Consider the following 27,524-nt stretch of genomic DNA (forward strand, 5'->3'; position numbering starts at 1 on the left):
TAGCTCTTTAAATTTAATTCACAAGCACATATACCATCGTTCAAAAGTAAGAGGTCAGTAAAATCTGGTCTTAAAATGTGGGAATCCTGGTCATTGGTTCTCATTTAATCTTCACTGACATCAAACCTAATGCAGACTGCAGTGTATCTTGATGATTCATTTGTGTTATTATTATCATTATCATCAGTTTCAGAGCTCAACAGCTCCAGTCCCCATTTACTTTCATTATATGGAAACGAGCAGCCTGGACATTTCATTAAATATCTCCTTTTGGGTGAATTAAGTAAAATTCTGTGAACAACTAAAGACTAAGTGACTCTCTGTGTCATTTGCTGTTGTGTGTATCATAGGATGAGTGTGTGATGGATCCAGGCCTTCGGGAAAGGGCTCAGATGCTGTTCCACCTGCTGCTGCGGTACACAACAGACATGCTGGTTTGGGAAGATACCAATGAACTATCAGAGGAGCTGAAGCCAAAGTGAGATCTGCAGTTACTAAAGCCGCCAGCTGGAATAAAAAAAAAAAATAGGCTCCACCTTCATTTAAAACCGTTAACGTTGTTTAATGTTGTTTTTAGAGTGATGGAAGACACCTACTTCTGTGTGCTCTACAACGATGAGCATCACTCGTATGACCACGTCATCTACACACTTCAGCGCGCGATTGCCTGTGACCAGAATCAGGCCCAAATCTACACTGCACTTATTGACAAGGAAGTGAGTATTCTGAGCATCAGCTTTCCACATAGTCTTACATGGTCAACATATAGACTTTTCATTCCTTGTGTTATTATGATTTCAGGGGCGGAAAGCAGTGAAGAGAGGTACTCTCCGATCCTGCCAGCAAGCTAAGGACAATATCAGGGTAAACTTACTTGGTACACTCTTCAAACACAAACGTTTTTTTATGCTTTATGTAGGGCGTATGTAGATGACTTATTTAACCATCTTTGTATGTCCTTTGCAGCGTAACTCGGAGCACATTATCCAGAAACCTTTGCGGGTGGAGATTCTTCACTCTGCTGTAATGGCTCATCAGAACTTCGCCCTCAGACTTGGCGCATGGTTCCAAAAGATCATTGGCTACTCAGGTAGTTGATTTGAAGCAGAAAGTGAACCGAGAACTGGTGAAACGGTTCCATTTTTAAAACAATACAGTTTATTTCATGACCATACTAAAATAGCCCTCCTTAATCTCTAGTGCAAACATATTTATAGTCAGATTACCAAATGAATGAACCAGTTTTTTATTACGTATTATTATAATCTATATATATTCCATATAATGAACGTAAATGGGGACTCGAGCTGTTGAACACTGAAACTGATGATGATAATAATAATAACACCAATACTATTAATTATTATTATTAATGAAATTAACAACATAAAAGCGACACAAATGAATCAAGATACACTGCAGTCTGCATTAGGTTTGATGTCTGTGAAAATTACTATGACCAGGATTCCCACATTTTAAGACCAGATTTTACTGACCTCTTACTTTTGAACGATATATGTGCTTGTGAATGAAATTTATAGAGCTACAGCAGATGAGCAGATTTTCAGTGAATAATCATTTAAACTGTGGTCTTTTCCCTTACATGACTTCAGTAAATTTGGAATATATTGTACGCGTCATGTGTACTACTTCTATATATTTTATAATACCTTTATTTTTGTTATGGAGCTAGACAGCTCCAGTCCCCATTCACTTTCACTATATGGAAAAGAGCAGCTTGGAAATTCTGCTAAACATCGCCTTTTGTGTTCCACAGAAATAAAATAGAGGTTTTGAGGTTATGTCCTTGTCATTGGTTCTGTAGTTGGCCTCAGGGAGGTGTTCTGCCAGGTGGCTTTGGAGCCGGCCTCTGACAACAATAAACCCTGCCTGATCAGTCAACTCATGCTGCACGACGCCAAACTATATAAAGGTCAATCTTTCAACCTCTATCATTAAATGATTCACTTTTAATACCCTGCAGACATTTCAAATCCGGTAAGATATTCTTAGTGCTGAATCTAAACCTGATTTCCTGTAACTCCCTCAGGAGCCCGCAAGGTTGTGCACGAGTTAATTTTTAGTAGTTTACTGATGGACACAGAATACAAGAGGCAGTTTGCCATGAAATTCACAGAGGTATAATTTCACAGCTGCATATCATTTCACATATGTACCATTTTAATATGCGAGTATTATTTTAAGTTGTTACATGCTTAGAATGAGTACATTCAGCTGAGATGAGGCCTAATGTGTATACATCATGTTTCAGCTCTACAAGCAACTTCAGGAAGACTTTATCTGTGATGACCATCAAAGGAACATCTCAGTCACAGCCTTGTCTGTGCAAATCTTCACTGTTCCCACTTTGGTACGATGAACAGCTTGCAGACATGACATCAAGCATGTGTCTGTAAAGTCTAGCATCTTTCTGTATCTTTTACTGTATAATCTCAACTAAAATACTTTTGTCAGTCAGATACTGTTCTCTTTAATTATCAGTTCTCTATTTGTAAAAAAAGTACACTTCTTTGTCTGACTTGTAGTACAAGTAATTACAAGAAATGTTGTATGTGTCAGCATTCAGCATGTGAGAATGCAGCACATACTTTATACGTTATGAACTGCATTTGTGCTTTTATATATTTTGTAGCATATGTTTTGACTTTACTGTACTGTAGCTTACTTGTACTTGGTCTTGATGATTTAAAGCATCCCAATCTCTAGCCTTTAAAGAGACAAATCACCCAAAAGGTGAACTTTAAAAGAAAGGGCTTTTTTCTTCTTTCTTTCTTTTTCCCCAATATAATGAAAGTAAATGTGAACTGTGGCTATCAAGATCTAAAATGATAAGTGTCATAAGAAGGAGTCATGATGAATGAATCAGTTCATCTAGTTCACAAAACTGGTGTAAATTTATTGATTCATGAGCCAGATTGATGTTGTTCTTGCATTTGTTTTAGCATCCTTTTTGTGTCCTGAAAGCGTCAGCATCCATTCATTGCAATGGTATGAAAGATAGCCTTAATATATAAAATAATACTAGTAATAATATCTCCTTTTATTTTCCATGAAAGAAAGAGGGTCATACAAATTGGAATGATATGACTTAAGTAAATGATGGGAAGTAACCCTTAAATTCAATTTAAAGGTACATTTAAAGCTTTCCACCTCTCTTTTTTTCCTCAGGCCAGGCAGTTGATAGAGGAGGGCAGCGTCATCAAGGTCATTATAGACACTGTAATGGATATGATGAGGGAACATCTGGACAGCAACCAACGCTTCCACTTCCAGGGCCACAACCCCGACAAGTTCTTCCGGGTTCAAGTTATCTTCCATGACCTCAGGTCTACAAACAACCCTTAAATTATGGAAAATAACTACAGCTCGGTTTATTTTTATCAGTTGTCTCAATGTAGGTTGGTTTTATTTTGATGTTATCAGGTACATTCTAATCAGTAAGCCCTCTGTTTGGACTGAGACGTTGAGGGAGAAGTTCCTTGAAGGTTTACGTGTCTTTCTTCGCTTCTTATGTTGTATGCAGGTAATGCTTTCTCTTGTCCAAAGGATTTTAATTTGGTTTGATCTGTAGCTTAATTGAATCTCCTCCTTTGATGGCAGGGGATGGAGGAGGTGAAGAGGCAGCTTGGTCAGCATGTTGAGGTGGAGCCCGAGTGGGAGGCTGGATTTAGCCTCCAGATGCAGCTACGCCATATTCTCGCCATGTTTCAGGACTGGTGTTCTTCTGACGTGAGTCATGGCTAGTCAGTGATTTTGCTTTTCTGTTTTGCTTTTTGGGGTTAAATACATGCATAAGAAATTGGCGATTATGAAATATTAATAAAACAACATGATAAAATTTGAATACGTAATGTGAATGTATAAAATGAATACACTACTGTTCGGAATATAATCGGAATATATTATAAAATATAACTTTTTCCTGTGATGGCAAAGCTGAATTTTCAGCATCTTTACTGCAGTCTTCAGTGTCACATGAATCTTCAGAAATTATTCTGATATGCTGATTCGATGCTCAAGAAACATTTCCTCTTAAGGGCTGGGCAAAAAAAATTTTTTTTTAACTTTTTTTAAAATGACGTCGATTCGATATCGATTTTCAAAAGCCGCGAATCGATCTTTTCCGGGATTTATTTCAACACATATAAAACAAGATCTGATTAACTTGAATCTTATCATTAGTCTTCTCCACTAGATGTCACCCTTATTTATCTTGTGCGATGTTACAACAGAAAGCCTTTCATTCATTCAGCGCTTATCGTGGCCATACGTGTGATTCGCAATGCTCAGGTGAAATGCTGTAGTTATACTATAAATCTGCGGAAGCATTTGATATAATGCACGCATAAGGCGCCATGATTTCCGCAATGAATGAATGGCGGATGGCGCGGCGCACTTTGTTTACTACACACATACTAAAGCGCGGAGGACGCTCGCGGTGTTTTCAGCTTCTGCCATCTCACTATATGATGATATGAACACCACAAATTAAGAAAATTGTATAGGGCCCTACTATTGTTTAAAAAGGACCCTATACAAAATAAAGAATAGGTTTAAAAGACAGACATGTGGTTCTTAATTTCTTTTTATTGATTCACTATTTGTAAACTGATGTTTACTGTTAATTTTTTAGAAATTTTTTAGAAATATCAATAGCATTTGTATTAAAACTATATTCACTGAATGTAATTTAAAAAAATCGAGAATTGAATCGAATCGAGAGCTTGCGAATCGAAATCGAATCGAATCGGGATATCTAAATCGATACCCAGCCCTAATCGTGACGTAGACATGTGGGGGCGTGTTAGAACGAACTTATAAAGAATATCTCTTTGGATTTGAGACTTTAGTCTTTGCAACTGTACAGATCTTCTTTATGCACCAAGAGCTTGTAACACTCCAAAGAGAAAGGAAAAATTGAAAGCGCGTCATATGACCCCTTTAAAAATGTTTGTGGTGCTTAATATTTTTGAGGAAGCTTTTTTAGGATTTTTTTTACGGATAGAAAAAATCATTTATTATTATTATTATTATTATTTTACCAGTGTAAACATCTTTTCTGTTACTTTTGATCAATTTAATGTATCCTTGATGAATTTTTTCCACTTTTTGGTTGCATATGTTAAATGGACATGAATTGTATTTAGCAAAATTATAAGTATTAGTATATTTATTATATTTCCCCCAACTCCCCACACATGCAAAAAAAATTTAATTAAAATTATAAGGGGACCCTTTATCTGTACAGACCCGGGTTAGTTCTCTGAGTTGCATCTTGATTTCAAAATATCTCAAATTGGGTGTTTTAATCCAATTTTTCCCAAAATCTCTCGAATTGGGTGTTTCACCACACTCTGTTCTAAGATTTGAACATGTATGCAGCAAAATATAGGAAGTTTAAGACCCATTGAACTGGTACAGGTGTAATTTAATAATCGTTTTGAGCTAAATATACCAACAGTCATAACTACATTTGGAAATCTGCAAATTGACTAAAATATGACAAGGTCCAAGCCAATCACAACCAAATGCCCACTAAACTCAGTGTACTGTATGTAGTCTATGTATCAGTCTTTCTAGATTTTGACATTGCAATGCAATCTGGTAACTCACACTTTACTCATATACTCATAATTTATTAAATAATGTAAAAAATAAAAATAGAAAATTATGTCTTGTTTCCCGAAACAAGATGGTCTTGTTTCAAATAAACATTTATTATGCTGTAGTTATACAATTTTGTGAGGTTTTGTACGGAAAATAAAGCTAAAAACTCACGTGTCCACCCTCTGGCCCGTTTCTTGTGTGTCACTGGCTGCAAAGTACAACATGAAACCGCAGTGATGATACTTCGTAGTGAATTCAAACATCCATGAGTGGAGCGTTTTCATTTGAATGAATGGGATGTGACACCACATGGCAAACTCCAGTGTGAATGCTGTGATCTGTTAGTTTAATGGGCGTTGAAATGAAAACGTACTACTCGCATAAGTCAAACGATTCTACTTGGTTATAAGAAACTCAATGCTAAAACAGCATGTGCTTTATTTCCCGACATTGTTTTATAATCAGAAAACAATGTTCCCAAAATAAAGTAAAACATGTTCCCAAAAAAAAGTAAAAATCAACTTCAGGTTACAGAAAGTCTCTGTGTGATGCTGAGACAAAGCACTTAAATAGACCAGTCTACTTTAAAGCCATTACTGTTGCTTGTCTGATTAGCTTACAAATCTTGTTTATCCACTGGTTAATGAATGACCTGGAAATGTGACACTGTTTGGATGTGTGTGTGTGTGTGTTGTGTTATTTACCCACAGGAGAGGGTTCTGTTGTTGGCCTTTCAGGAGTGTCACAGAGCTCTAATGTCCTGCACCAACCAGCCCTTCTGCAGCGAGCCAACAGACAGCTACATGTGCAAGCAGATCCTCCACGCACGGCCGTATAAAGTCTCCCAGGAGCCCGTCTCCATCCATCTGCCCATCTCCAGACTCCTGGCCGGTTAGCAGAATTGTTGAATTTCTGTATCAGAAGTCATACTTTTGAGGTTTTCTTGCTGGTGACGTTTTAAAATGACATGTTACATGGTAATATGAAAATGTTTTACTTTTTTCAACATTTTTCCCCCTAACAATCTTCTCTTTTTTTCAAAATTGAACATGCCAACTAGCATTTTTGAAAGCAACTGTTTTTAAGAATTATTTGATGAAAAAAAGTTCAACAGCATTTATTTGAAATAGAAATATTCTGTAGCGGCTTTTTGTAAAATCTTTGTTAAAACCCTTTACTGTTACTTTTAATCAGTTTAATGCAGCCTTGAATAGAAGTATTAATTTATTTCAAAACAAACAAAAAATAATAATCTAACAGAACCCAGAATGTTGAATGGTTGTGTATTTCTGTAAATGTTTTGAACTCCTGAAAGTGTACCAATTATTGTTTCGTTTTTTTTGGTCACTGCAATACTCTGTATCTGTTATTTTAAACCCAGTCTGTATCTGATCTCAGGTTTATATGTGCTGTTGTGCCAGTCTGGAGCAATCCAATACCTCCCTGACTTTGTGGATACTGTGAGTATATCATTAATTAATAAAATGAATCTGTAGCATTTGAATGTCTAGCACTATGGGTTACAGGTGTGTATTTGTATGTGTTTCAGGTGCAGCTGAACTTCACTGAGCTGGCGGAGCAGCCTCTGCGCTGTGTTGTGCTGGCGGCTCAGGTGTGTGCTGACATGTGGCGCAGAAACGGCCTGTCGCTCATCAGCCAGGTGAGAGTGCCACCAATTCCACAGTTTTTACAATTTGTTTAAAAAAATCACTAAAACACAAAAGTAGAGAATATTTGCAAATGCAATAATTCGTAATTCTCTGAAAAACCTGAATGTTCTAAATCTGAACATGAAAAAAGTCTCCAAATGAACTCTTGGATCATCAACTGATATTTCAAACACATCCATTATTTATTTTCAACATCTTGTAACAACTGTATATGGCGTGAAATGGCTTTTAATGGTTATTGGGGCTGTCTAAATTGATTGATTTATTTTGTGAAAGTATGTATGAACGTATGTATTGTATATTGGAGGGGTGAAAAGGAAAAAAAAAAAACATAACTATGTAACAGAATTGAAATGCGCAAATATCCATGTTGTGTTGCATCATGAACATATTCTAACTTTTGCTGATATTTGCCTCTGTTAGGTGTATTACTATCAGGATCTTAAGTGCAGGGATGAAATGTTTGATAAGGATATTATCATGTTGCAGGTATGTTCTTAAAACCATAAATGTATATGAAATATAAAAATAATAATATAAAATAAATTTTATAATTGCGAAATTAAAAATACTTTAATTCAGTTAATGACATTTTCTGACCAACCACAGATTGCTGCTTCCAAAATGGACCCCAATCATTTCCTCATGCTTGTTCTTCAGAGATTTGAACTTTTTGATATTTTTAATGGCAACTCCTCCAGTAAAGATCAGGTGAGTAAGAGAGGATTAAGTGAGATCAAGTGGAATATGTAGTTTCAGCTTCTCCAAAACTGATCAATACACGCTTAATAAACAAATAATTTATATTATATTATTGAAATAATAAATCATTTATTTATTCTTTGTCATTGATTATGGTTGATTTTGATTGGTTTCTGTGCCCTTTTTCATCACACAGGAGGTACTGAAACAGTGGAATAGGTTAACAGAAGAGATGCTTTACCTGATTATCATCATTGTAGGCAAGTTCTCACATTGACCTTTTATGTGAAAGTCTTTGTCTTGCTGCCTTTAGTTGATGTGTTATAAGTGGTTTTATGTAAGTGAGTTGACTGGAGACACTGCCTTTGTTTTGCCTCTGATATATATATATATATTTTGCATGTGAAATACGCCAATCTGAATCTATATGCACAGCTGCCAAATTTTCTCTGTATTGTAATCATTATGATCACACTTGTAATAATCGCTCTAATGAGCTTCTGCCTGAAATTAATTCATGTTAGCTAACTGTATGATTCCATTATCTTGAACTATTAATTTGTGAAATGAACATTACTTGGACACATTCACTTCTGATAGCAGATCACTGTCTATTGTAATGTAGACACATGCATTTTCTGTAAAGCTGCTTTTAAACAATGTGTATTGTGAAAAGCACTATACAAATAAATTTGAATTGAATTGAAATGAAATATGCAGGTGAACGGTATGTACCTGGAATCAGTCATGTGACTAACGAGGATGTGACTATGAGGGAGGTCATCCATCTGCTTTGTATTCAAGCCATGGCTCATAGCAGCCTGGTTAAAAGCCTGCCTGAAAATGTAAGACATTTATTAATGCTTTTGTTTTGTTTTGATTCATTCATTTAGCATTTAGTAAATTGTGGCAGCCAGAGATTTATGTACAGTAACTGACCAGTTTAATTACATTATCTGAATGTGTGTAAATGAACTATAAACATTCTGTTTTCTAACCTCATGAACAGTTTTTTTTTTTAATTGCATCACAGGAAAGCCATGAAACATGGCTTGAAACGGTCATCTCTAAGGTTGCTGTTTTCAAGTAAGTGCATTTCACTAAATGTTTAGATGTTTATACCAGTTATCACACAATAATTACACAGTCTATGCAATGCGACATGTACTCCAAAGTCTTTATTAAATGTTGTTTAGGAAACCAGGAGTGTCAGGCCATGGCTTGTATGAACTGAAGAAGGAATGTCTGAAAGAGTTTAACCCCTTCTTCTATCATTACTCCAGACCTCAACATAGTAAGGTACATGGTGCACCCATTGTCTCACTTATCTCATTCTCATTAATATACATGTTAGTCTTTAAACGGAAGGAAATGTTTATTTGTACATATTAGGCAGAAGAGGCTCAGAAGAAGAGGAGGACCCAAGAGGGCAGTGATAAAGGTATGCCGATCTGTACTGATGTTTTATATAAGTTGCTTTGGAGTCGCTGCACATTTCAAATGATAAAAAAGCATGACTTATATTCTGGAAAATACGGTAAATGCTAAACAAAAATGTAATATTGTGATTTTGAATACATAAAATAATAAAAATAATTTGTTGCAGTTAAATGATAATTATATATGATAATCTGTTGCTTTATAGCTTTTACAGTTGTGGATTTTTGCACTGGAATGCTGTATTGATCAATTAAAAGCCAGGGCTAGAGCTGCCCATTTTATGAATTTTAAATAAGAATGTTTGACAAAAAATTATGTTAATACACGGGGTGTGATATCTGCTGTTCCTCTATTTTAGCCCTCCGTCCCCCAGTGCCCCCTCCCTTCTGTCCAGGATTCTCAAACATAGTGTATCTGCTCTGCTGTGACATCTTCATCCATATTCTGAGGAGAATCTTCCAAAAAGCAGTGGAGGACCGTTCCAGCCGATGGACTGAACCCATGATCCAGAGGGTATGGCTCTTACTGCTCCACACCATTTCCCTTAGTTCTTGTTCTGTTTCAGTAACATGAATGTAGCAATTTTTGAAATGTAAATAATTATTGCATTTGTATTTCTGAGAACATTATTGTATCCCATGGAATATCATTAGCTGTTTCTATTTTCATGGTAAGTTAGTTTGATGAAATGTGATTTTTAACATGCGTGTATGACTTTAGGCACTGCACCTTGTAGGCCAGGCTCTACTGGAGGAAAAAACACAGTTGGAAAGCAACAGTACTGAGGAAGTGTCTTTTGACTTTAGTCTGAAAGCTCAAAGTAAGATCTCACCCTTTATTTTGAACTATCATTAACACAAAAGCTAGCATGATGCTTTGCATCTTTACATAGACAGCTGTCTTGTAAAGCAGTATCCTAACTGCAGTAGTTGTTCTACTTTAACCCTTAAATAAGGGATGCACCGATACTGTTATCGGTATCGGGCCCGATACTGAGCTCCTGTGCTCGTACTCGTTAAAATGCCCCCGATACCAAACGCCGATACCACACAGCATGCGATAAGTGCCGTATTCAGACAAAGAAACACCGACAACAGAACAACAGACAGCAGAATGGTTATTAGAGATTAAGGATGTCTAGGAAGTATATGAATGTCTACGGTAGGGAGAGAGAGATAGAGAGCGCAATTCTGTTGTGTGATCTTTGATGTTCACTCACTTAGCACATGCATCATTTGGATTAAAACTAAACCGTAAAAATAAGACCATTTATAGGGGCATTGACTATAAACATAATTTATTTTCAACCTTAGGCATACACGACTTTCTGGCGAAAGTTAATGTAGCAGCCTGTGTGAAATGCGCTAGGCTGTACTACGTGTCCCTCTCATTCTGCACCAGTACAAATATGTGCACGCGTTGCGCGTGTTTTGCTTGCTTGAGTGTTTCTGCATTATATGAGTGGCTTTGGAATATAAATCGCAGCGCGTTTCAGATGAAAAAAAAAACACGACTTCTATTTCTGAAAATATCACAGTTAGGAGAGCATTATTACAGCAAAGTGCGTTATTACAGTACTAAGCCGCTGCAATGGAGCAGCTTTAATGCTATTAAATGAAAGATGATGTACCATAGAGCAAAAAAAAAAGAACAGTGAAAGTAACAAAAACTTGTAAAATACATTGTAATGGGCATAATTAAGTGTGAAAATAACCGAAGGATATACAGTCAAACCAAAAATTATACAGAGACCAGATATAATTTGACTTTTTTTTTTTTTTTACTAGTGGGTGCAGGACACATATAGTTCATTTATGTAAGTGAGGTTAGCTAAATAAAGTAAACTGTGACAAATTATACCCAAAACTTCTTCACACAGTGGACCCAAAATTATTCAGACCGAGTCTGGGAAAAAAATGAAGTTCAGGTTTGCATGAACCTGGATGACAGCATGCCCAGGAGACTATATGCTGTCATTAAGGCTAAGGGTTGCCCGACTAAGTATTGATAGTTGTGTACATATTGTCATACTAACAGCTGTCTGAATAATTTTTGCTTTATTGTAATCCATTACATACCTTTTTTTTTATTTTATTTTTTTATTGAGAACAAGGAACAAAAGGTCATCATGGGCGTTACAAAGTCAAGACAATACAATTTCCATACATTCTTTGGAGTATAGTATTACACTTATCCTCAATGGTGTGTGTACACAATCCATTTATCTTAGTACTTAATACATTTTTCCAAATTAAGTCGAACAGTAAATGTAAGTCTCTCCATCGAGTATGTTTCGTTTACAATACCCAACCGCTGGTCCCTTGTTGGAGGGTCAACCTGAAACCATTTACATGTTATGGCTTTCCTACTGCTACTTATTTTTAATAAGTATTTGTCACTGTCTAGAACTGTTTTAGGAATTTTTACTAGGTACAGCGTAATGAATGAAAAATCCAACTCCTCCCCTAATATTTTCCCAATTTCAGCTGCCACTTCATGCCAGTAAGACTGTAGTTTTGAACACGCCCAGAAAATATGAAAATGATTAGCCATTGAGGTTCCACATTGCCTCCAACAAAGGCCCAGACTCTGTTCATCTGTGCGTATTGCTGTTAATTTGGGAGTTATAAAGAATCTTATTAAATTCTTCCATCCAAACTCCCGCCAAGATCTTGAGTTTGTTGTGTTTGCCTGTGTAACACACATATCTACCCAGTCTTCCTCTGCTATTTGAGAGTCTGATTCTTTCTCCCATTTTTGTTTGACATAGTTTGACGTATGTTTTTTACTGGTTTGTATATGTCCATATAATTTCGATACCAACTTCTTATTGTCTTATTTTGAATATGCATTAATAAATGTTGTAATCAGATTTTCATCGCTCGATACTATACATTTTACTTTTTTATTAAAGTAATCCCTAACTTGCAAATATCTATAAAAATCCTGCTTTTCCAATCCAAATGTGTCTGACATGTCCTGGAAGCTCAATACATTTCCCTTAGAAGTGACTGAGCAATAAGATGTAATTCCTCTCCAGATGTTTATGTTTGTCTTCTTTAATAATAATCCCCTTTATCTCTGGATCCTCTCTTATTGCTTGAGCCAGAGGTTCAATAAATAATGCAAAAAGAGAGGGACTTAGGGGACATCCTTGACGTGTCCCTCTTTCCAGGCTAATTGTTTTAGATAAATGTCCATTGATCTTAATCCTGGCTGTCGGTGAGGAGTATAACATTTTAATATACTTAATAAATGTATCATTAAAGCCGAATCTTGCCAGTACCTGATACAAATAATCCCATTCAACAGAGTCGAATGCTTTCTCAGCATCTAGACTCAACAAGACCGTGCTTATATTCTCTGTCATAATGTAGCTCATTATTTGTAGCGCTCTCCTTAAGTTATCCCGTGTTTGTCTATTTTGTATAAATCCAGTTTGATCTAGATCTACCAGCTCAGGAATAATGCCCTCCAGTCTCTTAGATAAGATAGAAGCAAATAATTTATAGTCCACATTTAAGACCGATATCGGTCTATATGAGCTACAATCATTCGCATCCTTCCCCTCCTTTGGGATGACCGAAATAACTGCTTCTTTCCAAGATTGTGGGATTTCCCCACCTCTCAGTATATAATTAAAGCAGTTAAGCAGTATGGGTGTTATTTGGGCTTTGAACACCTTATAAAATTCAGACGGATAACCGTCTGTTCCTGGTGCTTTATTCACTTTCAGCTTTGATATTGCACTAGTTGTTCCAACGTTATTTCAGCCATTAGTTCTTTATTCAGTTTTTCCCCTAGTGACGGTAGGTCCAGTTAATCTAAATAACTTTTTAAGGTTAGGTTATCTGCCCGGGCTGGTTGGGTATATAGATCTTTGTAAAATAATTCAAAAGATTCCTGAATATCCTTTAATTTGTTACATACTTTCTGTGTTTCAGGATTCTTAATTCTATATATTAGATTTTTTGCCTGCTGTTTTCGTATCCTCCATGATAATAGTTTAATTGCTTTAGGGCCTGTTTCGTAATACCTTTGTTTGGCAAATTTGATTCGTCTTTCTATTTCCTCATCGTATATACCATTCAACTCTTGTTTTAGTTTATTTAATTGGGCCAATATTTGTGGGTCTTTCTGTTTAGCGTGCTCGATCTCCAGTTTTTTTCATTTCCCCTTGTAGATTTAATAATCTTTTCTGTTTTTCTTTTTTGCGGGAGCTGGTAAGAGCGATAATTCTACCACGAATTACCGCCTTGGCGGCATCCCACAGAGTACTTGGAGATACTTCACCATTATCGTTACTTTGGAAATATAATTTGAATTCATTCTGGATCTGCTTCTGAATCATTAGATCATTCAATATACTTGTATTTAGTTTCCAAATTGTATCTTTCTTTTGATTTTCTAAAAGTAGGGTGAGGTATACCCCGGCATGGTCAGATACATCCTTAATCCCTATGTAACAATTTTGAATTCTATGTCTGTCTGAGTTATTCATAAATATATAATCAATTCTTTAGTATACAGAGTGGCAGGCTGAGCAAAAAGTAAATTGCTTTTCCATTGGATGAAACTCTCTCCATATATCGAACATACCCAATTCTTTAAGAAACCTTTGAAACATTTTAGCATTTGGACTCTTCGTTTTTGGAGGGATTAGTTGTATCTAGCCTGGGTTGAAGTTGGACATTTAAGTCCCCACCAAATATGAGAATTCCGTGCGATTCTGTAGCTATTAAATTGAATATTTTCTTGAAAAATCTTTTGGTGCTTCCTGACGGACCATAAACATTGAACAACGTTACTTCTTTATCATCTAGTTTGCCCCTTACTAAAATATATCTACCCTCTTTGTCTTTAATTTCAGATATACATGTAAAATGTATCGTATTAGGAATCAAAATAGCGACTCCTCTCCTACGTCCAGATTTATGAGATGAGTAGTAAGTATTCTGGAAGCCCAATTTCTTCAATTTCTCATGTTCCGATGAGGGTAAATGAGTCTCCTGCCAATAAATTACCTGTATTCTTTCTCGTTTCATTTTAGCAATAATTGTGCTCCTCTTAATCGGATTATGTAACCCATTGACATTAAGCGTAATTACCTTATATTCCTGACACTGCATTTATTAGTTTCAAACCACGTAGCTTTTTGTAACATTTTCCATGACAACCCTCTAAGCATCATAAACCACACATAAACATTCTTAACATGAAAAAAAAAAACTAACAAAAAACACCAGACTTCCAAGTCCCAGGTTTAGCATAAGACCTTCCATTTGAGAGGAAATCCTCGCGTCCATCAAGGGCCTCTCTTCAGTGCAAAAGAAAACACTCCCAAGTGTTTGATGCACTAATAGTTTCTAAACTATCTCCGCTTCATCGGTTTCAAGATTCAACTTTAATAGGCTCAGAGGGAAAAATTAATAATAAAATATTAATTAACAAGTAGGAGCTAAAATTTACCAGATATTATCTCCTTTACCTAATTACCATGACATCGACTACATTCTCTCATCAAATAGACACATTACAAAATTCGTTACGGCGACATTTACCATAATAAGCATTCGCTATATCCATGTTATCCCCAATCTTAAAGTCCATGTTTATATTATCAGACCTCAAACTTTTTTATCGTGGAGGATTAAGACTCCCGTCACTTATCCCACGATCTCGTTATTAGGGTCAAACGCACTTTAATTTCACTTAACAGTAGTCGAAGATCCCGTCCTGACATGTTGGAAACTCTGTATCTTTTCCCTTATCCGATCTTGATCCACTGTTGTACGGCGTCGATCTGCACCTGCCCTCTTCCACGTTGCCGTGCTCTGCTGTTTCCAGGATGTGGAGTCCAGGTCTTTGACATTTTCCACAGAAAATACTCTTCTCTTCAAGTCTTTAGCTGCATCAGCCGCATTCTCGTAGATTTTAGTGCCGTTTTCAAAGAACACTTTTAGTTTGGCCGGGTGTGGGGTTTGAAACCGAATTCCTTTGGTTTTGAGCTCCTTCAGTATCCCCGCTTAGGCCTTTCTGCTCCTTAAAATCTCAGAGGGGTAGTCGTGGTCGAAATAAATCCTCTTTCCTTCAAATCCTTTTTTCTCCACGCTGTATGCAGCACCTGCTCTTTCACTCTGTGCTCTAAAAAACAGAACACCAGTGATCTGGGTGGTGAGTTGCGGGGGGGCTTTGGACCGAGCGCTCTATGACAGCGCCGTATACCCAGCTCTGTGTCCGGTAGTGGTAGTCCCAGCTCCAAATTTATAAAACTCATCACAAACTCTAGTAGATCACTACCCTCTGAGCCTTCCGGAATTCCATATATAGGTTATTCCGTCTCGAGCAAGCTTCCAAATCGATTAACTTTTCTTGCATCTCCCTTTGTTTCTCCAACACCTCGCAGTAGTGCGTCACTTGCCGCTCCGTTCCATTCCTCGATATCGGCTATCCGTTGTTCTACTTCATTCACTCTGACTGTGGTAGCTTGTAGTTCGCTTGAAAGGTCTTTAAATTTCTGGTTAATTTCTTCTCTGAACTCGTTCAGCTCCTTCCGCATGTCTTCCCGAAGAGCAAGACGAAATTCGTCCATGTCGTTCTTGAAATCCACTCTGAACACTTTAATCTCGTCTCGAAAGTTCCTTATGCCAGAGTTAGCTGCTGCTTCATTAGCCTTCCCCCACTCGCCATCTTTTCCGTGGCCCTCTTCACCGTCGTCGATGTCTTCGATTATTTCTCCTTTTTCGCACTTCGAGCCTGTTTTACTTTTACCCCTTTTTTGCTTCTCCCCTTCCATATTCACTTTCCATATACATTCAACTTTCTAAATGTAATTTCTGAGGGGATTTGAATCGAGAGATTCTTCCAAGCAGCCATCTTTCAACACCACACCGGAAGTCTACATACCTTTCTATCAAAGTTATCTTGCATTATCAAGCTGAATTTGTTCCGACACCGTTTAACTCTGAGTTCTTGTCATATTTTATTACCATTTTCTAAACTATAGCGAATAAACTGTGATAATGTGAGAAAAGTTGAAGGTGTCTGAATACATTTTGGTTTGACTATCTATTTGATAAATGAAGTTAGTCAACTAACATTATACATACTCTTTTTGATTCTGTACCCAATATTTAAAAAATGTACAAATGCAATAAAAATATCGGCATCGGTACTCTGTACTCTGTATTGGCAAGTACAAAAAAATAAAAGTATTGGTATCGGGCAAGTACTGGAAAAAGTGGTATTGGTGCATCCCTACCTTAAATGCATACCTCGGGTCTTTAGTGACCCAGAACATCATTCTCTACCCTCTCCCACCTTCATTTTTTTTTAAGTTAGACATCAACTTTCTTAGTATTCCTCAATCTATTAATTATAAACAATATAACAAGAAAAAAAATAGTAAAATATAAAAGAATGCCAGTTTTCTGATAAATGTTTTGTAAAAAGTGTATAGGGTCGCTAGAGACCCGAGGTATGTAAATGTGTAAGTATTTTTTCCTGCGCAAATATATTTACATATCTGATTACTCAATATGTGCAATAGATCTTTTTTCCTCAAGGTGGCACTGTTTATGATGATGTGACGTTTCACTCATAATTACCGCAGGCATAAAACAAACTAATATCATCAGCAAAAATTGAAGAGGTTTGAATGGCTTTACTGCAGAGCAATTACTATACACAATGAAATATAAATGTCACTGTCATTTGATGCTGGATGTGGTGAATAAGCTGCCAGTGATCAAAATATTGAATATGAAGTAATTGAAAACGATAGTTTTGAGAATATGGCTGAGATCGTAAATATGAGCCAGATGCTGAATGTACTGTGGAAGTGCGCTCTGACGATGACAGCGATGGTAAAATCATCTGCTCACATTGAACCCTTTTAAGTTTCAAAAGGTAACAAAATATGGTTTATTTTATTCTTCTGTAATTGTTCTTAAAATATCAAGAGAGTTTTTTGCTATTGCAGCAGTTAGAGATCCATCCGCGCTGTATATATAGTTCCGGGTCGCTAAAGACCCGAATATGTAATAATGATTGGCGAAACATCCATGCATTTAAGGGTTAAACATTTCAAAGGCAGTAACTCTAGTTTGTGTTTAAGCTATGCTGCTCAATACACCAATAAGTATAAAAAAGGGCACACACAAATGTTGTATAAAACAGGGCGTGTTTACTAGGTCGATCAGAATTCTGTATGCAAAAGTTGTGGTTTACGATAGAAGGCATGTGAAATGTGCAGTGTTGGGAGGCTTCAGGAATGTGGTTGGGAACTACTGTGTTAGGAGTTCATATTTTCAGTTCATATTCAGCATTTTATAGGCAATCAGCAGCCATTGACATGACAAATAAGTTTATTTTGCATTCTTAAATATGTGATAAAATAATATTGTAAAGCCAACTCTACAGTTGTGGAGTAAAATTCACTTTAAAGATTCACTTTTCATTCATGAAGATGACATGAAAAAATGTGCAAAAAATGTGTCAAAAAATGACTTTTAAGATGAAAATGACTTTAACTAAGTGCTGGATTTTCAAAAGTATGTGAAATATGTAAAGTTAACGGCATAGACTTAAAATACATCCAAGAGTTTTACACACTGGTCTGTTATTGTGGGGACGTTTCCACGCCCCTAAACATGACGCGGGACAAAACGAAATGTGATTGGTTGCTTTACCAGTCATATGGCCTCTTGGGCGGTCCTTGGCCATTCAAAGCAGCCACTGATTTGTGAGTAGTCGTAGTAGACAATCGCTTGAGGTCAAATGAGGCAAGCAGAGTATTGAATTCAGCAGCCTGGGTTTTTATAGGTGGATGTTGAAGTCACCGAGTAGTACCAGATGAGTACCCTCCTCAGGGAAGTTTGAGATTAACACATCTAACTCCTCCAAGAAGTTACCCAGTTGACCTGGGGGATGATCAACAACTACAGAGGGGATTTTAACAGAGTGGGTAATAGTGATTTGTGTGTGATTCAAATGAACTGTTGCCTGTTAGAGATGGTAAAGGATCAAATTTCCATTCATTTGAGATAACCAGACCAGTACCTCTGGGATAACTTGAAATTAGTGGAGAAGACCACAGGAGTACCAGTGTCCTCAGGTTTGATCCAGGTCTCAGTTAGGGCCATGAGGTTGAGACTTGACTGAGTAGCAATAGATGAAATAAAGTCTGCTTTGTTTACTGTCTATTCCTATTGGTCTCTGGAACTGCCAGTCTGCAGTAAAGTAGTAGAGGACATAGGGACAACGTACAGAGCGTGATTTACAAGTGTTCGTATAATACAGAAACTTTTATTTGTATTATTTATTTATTTGATTTGGGATTTGTTTTAAAATTTCAAGTTGGTATATTGTTTGACATTTTCAATTTCACAAAGTAATGTGCAGCCTTTTGGTCTGAGAAATAACAAAAATACCTTTTTTTAAAATATGTCTTAAATCTCATTTTGTTAAAAAAGAAATTGTGAGAAACTTGTATTGTGAAATCAGTATCGTGAATCATATCACATCGTGAGTTGAGTGAATCGTTGCATCCCTATATGCTACTAGTTTTTGCTGTGGTATCGAAGTAGTAAATTGTTCTTTAAATAATAAGTGTTACTTTAGTAACAAACAACCATATTTTTCTTGCTCATGTGAAAAATGATCCGATCTGTGACTCAAAATGTGATATGATAATGTAATCTAATCTGAACGATTTGTGATCCATTGCACCCCTACTCTCTTGTTATTTGAAGCAAAAATACAATATCTTTTATTCAGGCTAGTTTAATTCATTTTTGGGCTACCAAAATCTGAAGAATGCCTGCCCGAAGGGCTACCAGGGATTTTGAAATTTTGCGAGCCCTGTAATAGTAAAGATTTGAAAGCACATAGTGAGTACAATTGACTAAAACAAGGAGATGAGAACAGGTTGTACAAAAAGTAAAGGGGAAAAAGCAGTACTCGAGTGTCTTGTTGGTGTACTTGCTCGGTGCAGGTAGATTTGCTGGACTTTACACTCGATGGTCTTCACACGAGGGCTGCCGTGATATTCTAACCAATTATACACTCACCTCGTTCTTGAATTCAGCAGGTCACGCCTTACTACTTAGCAAACTGAAACTGAAAAACCATGCAATACGCACTAGAACAAATGCGACTTCAGCACACGTTTACCAAGGTAAATACAGTAAGCAAAGTAAAGTTTCCTACCAATGACAACCACTCTAAAATATGAGAAAAGAAGCAAAACACTTACAAGCTGCTGTCCTCTTCTGTTCTGTAAGTTTAATTGCAGCTTTTGCACTAAGCCATATCGCAGTTTTTTTTTTTTAATTTTTTTTATTGTAATATATATTATGCAGCCCTGCTATTAATGCTTTGCTGTTTGTTAGTTGCTGATAGATACAGATATGTTTGTACTTTCAGAAACTGGTTCTGAACATGGCAAATCTTTGTTCCACTTCCTGACCAAAATAAAGTCGTTACCTTCTTTGAATTCTCAGAATGACATGATCACATGGAACTTACAGGTATGACGGTGATGATTTGATGTGTATTTGATTGTTTAATTCATTGATTTGATATTTAAGATCTATATGTCTCTCCTGCAAGATGTTTGAGGTGGTGAAGTGTCTTCGGGAGAAATCCGGTCCGGTAACTTCATTTTCTGTGGATCACAGCAAGTTGGAGGAGGTAATGCGATTCAAACACTGAGGGTCTCAGTCATAATGCTTCCATGTCTTTGAGGTGCTTAAAGTGTCGTCCCTGCTCAGAGTTTTCAGGATAAGGAGAAAGCCGAGCGGAAGAGGAAGGCTGAGGCTGCTAAAGCCCACAGGCAGAAGATCATGGCTCAGATGTCGACCATGCAGAAGAACTTCATAGAGTCCAACAAGATGCTTTATGACAACGTGCCTGAGAGCTTGAGTCAGAGCGACACCGCTGCGTCTGTGGAGAGGTCACCACTTTCTTCTGTTTTTTACTTTTCTTTCTTTTTGTGACTTTTTTGTTCTTTCAGTCTTTCTCTTTTGTTTTTAGTTTCTTTCACTTTTTCACTGCTTTTCATTCTTTTGCTCTTTCACTTATTTTTTGCATTTATTCATTATTGTACTTTCACTTTTTTGTATTATTTTTTGTTCTATTATAATATCATTCCATTCTTATCTTTACTCTCTTTGTTCTTTGTGCCTTCATTTTCTTTCATTTTCCCCTTTTTATTCTTTCATTTCTCACATTTTCTTTTTAAGTTTCTTTCATTTTCTTTAAATTTTGAAAGAAATGTTATTTCACATTTATTCATCTTTTACACTTTTTTTTTTCTTTCTAGTTTTTTGGACCTGTCAGTTTTTTATCTTTCTCTTTTGCTCTTTAGTTTCTTTCACTTTTCTTTCTTTTGATTTTTTCTTATTATTATGACCAGTATTTCATTTTCCTTGTTCTTTTGTCACTTTGTCTTTTCTTTCAGTTTTTCCATAATTTCTTTCTTTTGTTCTTTTGTCCATCAAAGATTGAATATCTCAGGCATTCACAGTAATATAATTTCTGCGAACACCCTTCAAATGTCTGTATGTCTAAAGGAAGTCTGTATGTCTAAAGGAAGTGTGTGTGTGTGTGTGTGTGTGTGTGTGTGTGTGTGTGTGTGTGTGTGTGTGTGTGTGTGTGCGCAGCTTCGATGTGGAGATGTGGAGAGTGGCTGTGGGCCCTCAGCAGGGCGTTTGTTCCACAGACTGGGGGGCTCAGATCTGCATCTTGTGTCAGGAGGAGCAGGAAGTTCAGGCTCAGGCACCAGCCATGGTCCTCACAGCATGTGTTCAGAGATCTACTGTTCTTACACAGGACCGTGGAAAGACACTCTCCCCTAAAGGCAAATGATGCCTTATACTTTACCACTCAAGTACCTTTATTGTGATGAGCAGAAAGTGTTGACACTAAGCATGTATAAATTCCTTGCACGTGTTATGATGATTTATTATGATTGAAGCATTTGTGTGTGTGTGTGTGTGTGTGCGCAGCTTCGATGTGGATGAGAGCAGAGTGGCTGTGGGCCCTCAGCAGGGCGTTTGTTCCACAGACTGGGGGGCTCAGATCTGCATCTTGTGTCAGGAGGAGCAGGAAGTTCAGGCTCAGGCACCAGCCATGGTCCTCACAGCATGTGTTCAGAGATCTACTGTTCTTACACAGGACCGTGGAAAGACACTCTCCCCTAAAGGCAAATGATGCCTTATACTTTACCACTCAAGTACCTTTATTGTGATGAGCAGAAAGTGTTGACACTAAGCATGTATAAATTCCTTGCACGTGTTATGATGATTTATTATGATTGAAGCATTACTGAAAGGAATTATGCTTAAGTACTGTGATGTAGAATCAGGTTTCTCAGGGGTTTCCTATTTTGTTTTTGTTTTTTTTGCTGCAAAACAGTAGGCTGCTATCCCCTGTTCATGCCCCCAGATCTGGCTGTGGGAACACACACTGGCAGCTGTGGACATGTGATGCACGCCACCTGCTGGCAAAAGTCAGTTAGTGCTTAAAAGTTACATTGTAAAAACTGTATTGTAAAAACTATACGTCTGCTGTCTTACAAATTTCATGACCCCTTGAAATCACCATTTGGGACGCTTATACCAAACAAATCTGCTCAGCCTTTACATCTTCATGTCTTTTTGGCTGTTTGTAGGTACTTTGAAGCTGTGCAGAACACCACTCGGAATCGGCTGCATGCAGACCTGATCATAGACCTGGAGAACGGCGAGTTCATGTGTCCACTCTGCAAGTCCCTCTGTAACACGGTCATTCCTCTGATCCCTGTGGAGCCCAGCAAGCTCAACTAGTATGGCACCATTACTAATGTTATTTTTCAGGTGTTTACACTGGGAAAAGTCAAATCTAATTTCTGTTTTGTCTCACTGTCAGTGAGAGTGCCGAGTTAGTTGGTCAGCATCTCACTCTCGAGCGCTGGATTCAGATCATGTCTTCTCGAATCAGAGGACTGAGAGGTACATGGGAAACAGGTGAGAGTCAAAACTGATTTGTGCCTCCTGAATCTGTCTTTTCAATGTCTTAATGTCATTAAGATACTGTCTCTTTAATTCGAATTGGTGTGTGTGTGTGTGTGTGTGTGTGTGTGTGTGTGTGTGTGTGTGTGTGTGTGTGTGTGTGTGTGTGTGTGTGTGTGTGTGTGTGTGTGTGTGATTACAGACAATAACAGTGAGGAAGCGGCGGAGGAAGCAATGGTACTTTTTGATGAGAGTCAAGCTGATTTCAGATCCATTCTCAGTTTTGGAGTTCAAGAGCCGTGAGTCTCTAAACAGACAAGTCTTTATTTAAGCCAATATAAAATTAAAATTGAAATATGTGCTTCTGGTCTTATAGTGCACAATATCAGATCAAAGAATAAAAGTCAAAATGCTTTATACAGTGGGTACGGAAAGTATTCAGACCCCCTTAAATTTTTCACTCTTTGTTATATTGCAGCCATTTGCTAAAATCATTTATGGTATTAATATATACCATTTTTTGTTGGTGAAAATACTAATGGCCTAAGACATACATACATACATACATGTGTGTGAGTGTGTGTATATATATATATATATATATATATATAAAAACCTTCATGTTATTTCTGAATATGATGTAAACTCTGTGATTAGGCCGAAGTTCTCTCGCAGTATCACAGAGATGTTGGGGGTCTGTGCGACCACAGTGCACAGGGTGGGATTGCAGACCGCTCCCAATGACCTGTGCCCGTACGTGCCTGTCATGTCATGGAACACGTGTGCCTACACCATCCAGGCCATCGGTAATGCTCTCCTTTGACTTGCTCACTTAGGGCATTTGTCAGGCACTGTTGTCTGTAAAGCACTTTAAAATGGTAGCTATGTTCACACAGTCAGTGTTAGGCATCATCACTCATATTTACCGATAAGTGTCTATCAAATGATCCTATATTGCATAACTTGTGTAAATGGCAGAACTGTATTTTGGTGCTTTGTGAACATAATCAGTCTTGTAATTTTGTCATGTACCGCCTCATCTGATTTTGTTTTCTCTTTCTTTAGAGAGCATGTTACAGGAAGAAGGGAAGGCTCTTTTTGGATCTCTCCAGAACAGACAGGTCTGGTTTGGCTCTGCTTATATAGATCATAGTGCCCACCATTTAATGTGGGATTGATTTCTAAAATCATTTTCATCTTCAGCTCTCTGGACTCAAAGCATTAGTGCAGTTTTCAGCTTCTCAGAGGCTGAAGAGCAGACAAGCAGTCATACAGAAGCATTTTGCTGATATGTTAGCAGGTGTGTCACGTTTAGGAGATGATTGATATGTTTGTTGGTTTTGGTCATGCAGTAACTCTCTGTCTCTCTCTTTCTAGTCCTGGTACCTGTTCCTACTGTAGAAAACGCACCATCAATATTAGAAGTGGACTTCTTTCATCTACTGGTGAGTGTTTATAAATAAATATAGGTGATAGATAGAGAGAGATAGCGAGATCTCATATATATATATATATATATATATATATATATATATATATGCACACACACATATATATACACATTATAACACAGTTATAAGTTTCAGTCTCTCTAAACCCCTCGTTTCCGTGAACCTACTCTGCTCTGATTGGTCAGATGGCCCAGTCTATTGTGATTGGTCAACCGCATACGGTGATTCAATAGAGCCAGCTGGTCCAAATAAACAGGGTACTGAGCCATCTTTCAAGAGCAAGCAATTTGTGAACTCCCTGAGATAAGAGAAGCAGTCGTCAGTAAAATGACAGGAGCATAAAAAAAGATTGGGGTTGTACTGCTGTGGTACAGTGGGAAAAATTTATTTTAACCATTGATTCTTTGCAGCCTAATCTTTCGGTAGTGAAAATAAAATGAATTTAATTTCACAGCGTAAGACACAGCGTCTTCTGGACATGATGTTGATCACACAATGCTACAATGTTTGAGGGCTGGGGTCAAGTTATTCGCAGTCGTCCATCGTAGAATGTATGTGGGCATTATGCAAATGTGTTTCTCCGTGACGTGTAGTCGTGAGATTCGACTCTGACGACTCGTTTAGGCTGTTCAGAGTCGATTCTTTCTTTTGGGAGACAATAACTTTATTTATCGTACACTTCCGGCTTTACAACTTTGCAGATTGTTTACATTCACATACAGCTACATTACCCACTGCATGAAAGGCAATATTTGAAATGGCATAATAGGGGTACTTATTTTTGCCAGGTAGCTACTAAAATAAGCATGCATGAATCAATCAATCAATCAAAATGATCTATTAAAAAAAATCTATATAATAGCATCTTCTAAATGAATAAAGTTCAAATGAATGAAAGACTCAATATTTGTTGCACTGAACCCAAACCATTTCTAGAAACCAGAATATCATAGACTTACAGAATGGCTTTTTTTGCTTAGGGTCAGTACGTAACCACCCAGAACACACATCTTCAAATGCTGTTTAATGCACATAGACTTCAAGCAGCTAGTTAAGTTAGTGGTAAGTGGTTGAACATTCCTCATCAGTTTCTAATCAGTCGGACTGTATGTGTGATGTTCCGCTCAGGTGGGACTGGTTCTGTCCATCCCAGCGTTGTATCAGGAAGAGGCTGTAGACCTGCAGCCTTCAGCAGTCAGCACAGCGTTCAATCACCTCTACCTTCTGCACCTGGTCACTATGGGTCACATGCTGCAGATCCTGCTGGCTTCACACGGTAAACACACTGCCATCGTCAGATGCAGACTGACACTGAAGTATAACATTTTATGCACAGCACTTATTTTCAATAATATTGTATGTAGATTGTGCTGTAATAAGAGGGCCAGAGGAGGGCGATGAGGCCCAGGCTGCAGCTGAACTCTTCTCTATTGTGTCTCAACACACAGATGGGTGAGTTTATATACTTGTCATATAGGGAAAGACTCCCAGTTTCTTTCTTGCTGTCTCTCATTGTCTCTCTCTTTCTCAGGTTGAGAGCTGGTGTGTCTGGTTTCAGTGTAGAGAGTGTAAAGAGAGGTGTTCTTCCCTTCCTGCGCTGTGCTGCACTGTTCTTTAATTGCCTTACAGGAGTCCCCCCTCCAGAGGAGCTGTCCGGTACTGCAGGTCACTACACTTCATATGTTGTATTTAAACATGCCACTTCTATTACATGAAAACATTTGAATAATCAAATGGTTGTAGGTTCAAATGACTAATAATGTCATAAGTACTATATAAAAGTACTATATCATCAAGGCTATTTTCTCTGTGGTATACAGTAAAATGCCAAGTATTTGTGTATTTAATGTCCGTGTATTTAATTTTCTGTCACTGTTCACACAGCAACAGGCTGCACAGTACTTTATGCAAATAAATCTAACAGTTATTAACCATAATTATTCTATGCAGAATCACCTGAAAGTCAGCTGCCTCTGCTGTGTAGTTACCTCTCCTTGCCCTCCAACCTGTTTCAACTGTTTCAGGACCACAGGGATGTTGTAACCACCTTAATAAAGAGGTACAAATCAGATGATGACTAACTATTTACAGTATTCCATACAATTGTGCTAATGAACTTTATTACTTGGTATAGTGCAAGTGAAGTGACTGTGGCCAAGTATGGTATCCCATACTCGGAATTTGTGCTCTGCATTTAACCCATCCAAGTACACACACACACCATGAACACTCACCCGGAGCAGTGGGCAGCCATATTGCTGCGGGGCGCAGTTGGGGGTTCAGTGCTTGCTCAAGGGTCTCACCTCAGTCGTGGTTATTCACCGACAATTCCTGCCGGACTTGAGACTCAAACCTGCAACCTTCAGGTTACAAGTCCGACTCTCTAACCATTAGGCCACGACTGCCCCGTATAATAAACAATAATAGTAGTAATAAACAAAATATATAAACTAATACATAATAAACAAAACAATACCAGTATTGTTGTTGCTGTTAAGTTGTTGATTATTATTATTGATAACATTATTATCATTATATTATTGTGCTGCTGTTTAATTGTTCTTTTAGTTGTTACTAATAATGATTATTATAATAATTTTGGTTGTTGAATTATTTACATTATACTATTTAATATAAATATTATATTATTTATAACATAAATTTACTTAAAAATGAAATGTATTATATGTTGTTGTTGCTGTTGTTAAAAAAAAAGATCATCCTCATCAAATGTATTTTTGGTTTTCAAATTTCATAATTATACATAATTCACACATCGATGAAAAAGGTGTAAACTGAAGCATAGCTCATTTTAAGTAGAAGAAGAAGGATTAATCAAACAGCTACAATTTTATTTGTTAATAAACAATTATTAATAATTTTAATTATTCATTATTAGTAGTAAGATATTTATTAGTATTAAATATGTAAATATATTTTCATTAATATTAATATGTTGTGGCTTATAATATTAAGAACGCCCCTTTATCGTGGTCAAATCACTGAATTGCATGGCCTGTCATAGCTTATTGTTTTCTTTAAGACCGTATATTTCTAAATTCTAATTCCATCCAGTATGTTTATCTTTCCATTCACTTTGATTATAAGCATTGCTTTGTTTCTGTGTGTCAGGTGGTGTGGGGATGCAGCCATATCCAAAGCCCTCAAAGGTGAAATGCAAATCATCAGGTTAGACGATACTTAAGTTCTCCTCTGTTTGATAGTAAGCTCACTTCCCCTTTATTTTGAACAATAATTGAACTGAATTTCCCACCTGTTGTTCAGGTATCCTCGTAAGAGAAACAGGCTAATAGATCTTCCAGAGGACTATAGTGTGTTGCTCAACCAAGCTAGTCACTTCAAGTACGTACTTTAATAAACGATTGCCTATAATGTCCATTGAGTGAATTTAATATTTTGTGCAGATGAATCGGATGTTTCCTGTGACTTTCTCTCTTCCCCATAGATGCCCAAACTCATCAGATGACGAGCGAAAGCACCCGACCCTGTGTCTGCTGTGCGGGGTCATGCTGTGTGCGCAGAGCCCCTGCTGTCAGCAGCAGCTGAACGGGGAGGAAGTGGGAGCGTGCACGGTTCACGCCACCATCTGTGGGGCAGGAGTGGGAATGTTTCTCAGGTGA

General features: G+C 37.3%; 1 protein-coding gene across 1 annotated transcript; it reads left to right on the forward strand.

Annotated features, from left to right (window-relative positions):
* Nucleotides 1-355: 355 nt before the first annotated feature.
* LOC107602271 (E3 ubiquitin-protein ligase UBR1-like) lies at nucleotides 356-27,524 on the forward strand. Its single transcript, XM_016294734.1, has 41 exons — nucleotides 356-478; nucleotides 578-716; nucleotides 802-864; nucleotides 967-1,090; nucleotides 1,826-1,933; nucleotides 2,051-2,139; nucleotides 2,273-2,371; nucleotides 3,190-3,347; nucleotides 3,445-3,544; nucleotides 3,622-3,750; nucleotides 6,339-6,519; nucleotides 7,027-7,088; nucleotides 7,178-7,288; nucleotides 7,722-7,787; nucleotides 7,908-8,009; nucleotides 8,197-8,260; nucleotides 8,721-8,845; nucleotides 9,034-9,086; nucleotides 9,197-9,299; nucleotides 9,393-9,441; nucleotides 9,799-9,953; nucleotides 10,161-10,260; nucleotides 19,866-19,969; nucleotides 20,052-20,132; nucleotides 20,213-20,394; nucleotides 21,449-21,645; nucleotides 21,858-21,951; nucleotides 22,114-22,266; nucleotides 22,350-22,447; nucleotides 22,635-22,731; nucleotides 23,090-23,238; nucleotides 23,498-23,553; nucleotides 23,636-23,732; nucleotides 23,810-23,877; nucleotides 25,012-25,159; nucleotides 25,248-25,335; nucleotides 25,415-25,539; nucleotides 25,834-25,942; nucleotides 27,016-27,072; nucleotides 27,169-27,246; nucleotides 27,350-27,524. The coding sequence occupies exons 1-41, from the start codon at nucleotides 363-365 to the stop codon at nucleotides 27,522-27,524; spliced, it is 4,452 nt and encodes a 1,483-aa protein (XP_016150220.1). The 5' UTR covers nucleotides 356-362.

The sequence above is a fragment of the Sinocyclocheilus grahami genome, unplaced genomic scaffold (genome assembly GCF_001515645.1).
Source record: "Sinocyclocheilus grahami isolate Dianchi unplaced genomic scaffold, SAMN03320097.WGS_v1.1 scaffold323.1, whole genome shotgun sequence".
Taxonomy (NCBI): domain Eukaryota; kingdom Metazoa; phylum Chordata; class Actinopteri; order Cypriniformes; family Cyprinidae; genus Sinocyclocheilus; species Sinocyclocheilus grahami.

What these genes read in the sequence shown, in the direction of transcription:
- LOC107602271 (XM_016294734.1), top strand. Translation starts at nt 363, where the DNA reads ATGGATCCAGGCCTTCGGGAAAGGGCTCAGATGCTGTTCCACCTGCTG. An exon ending in GAGAGGTACATGGGAAACAG is followed by an intron (nt 22,448 to 22,634) that starts GTGAGAGTCAAA and finishes GTGTGATTACAG; the next exon opens with ACAATAACAGTGAGGAAGCG. An exon ending in CTACACCATCCAGGCCATCG is followed by an intron (nt 23,239 to 23,497) that starts GTAATGCTCTCC and finishes CTCTTTCTTTAG; the next exon opens with AGAGCATGTTACAGGAAGAA.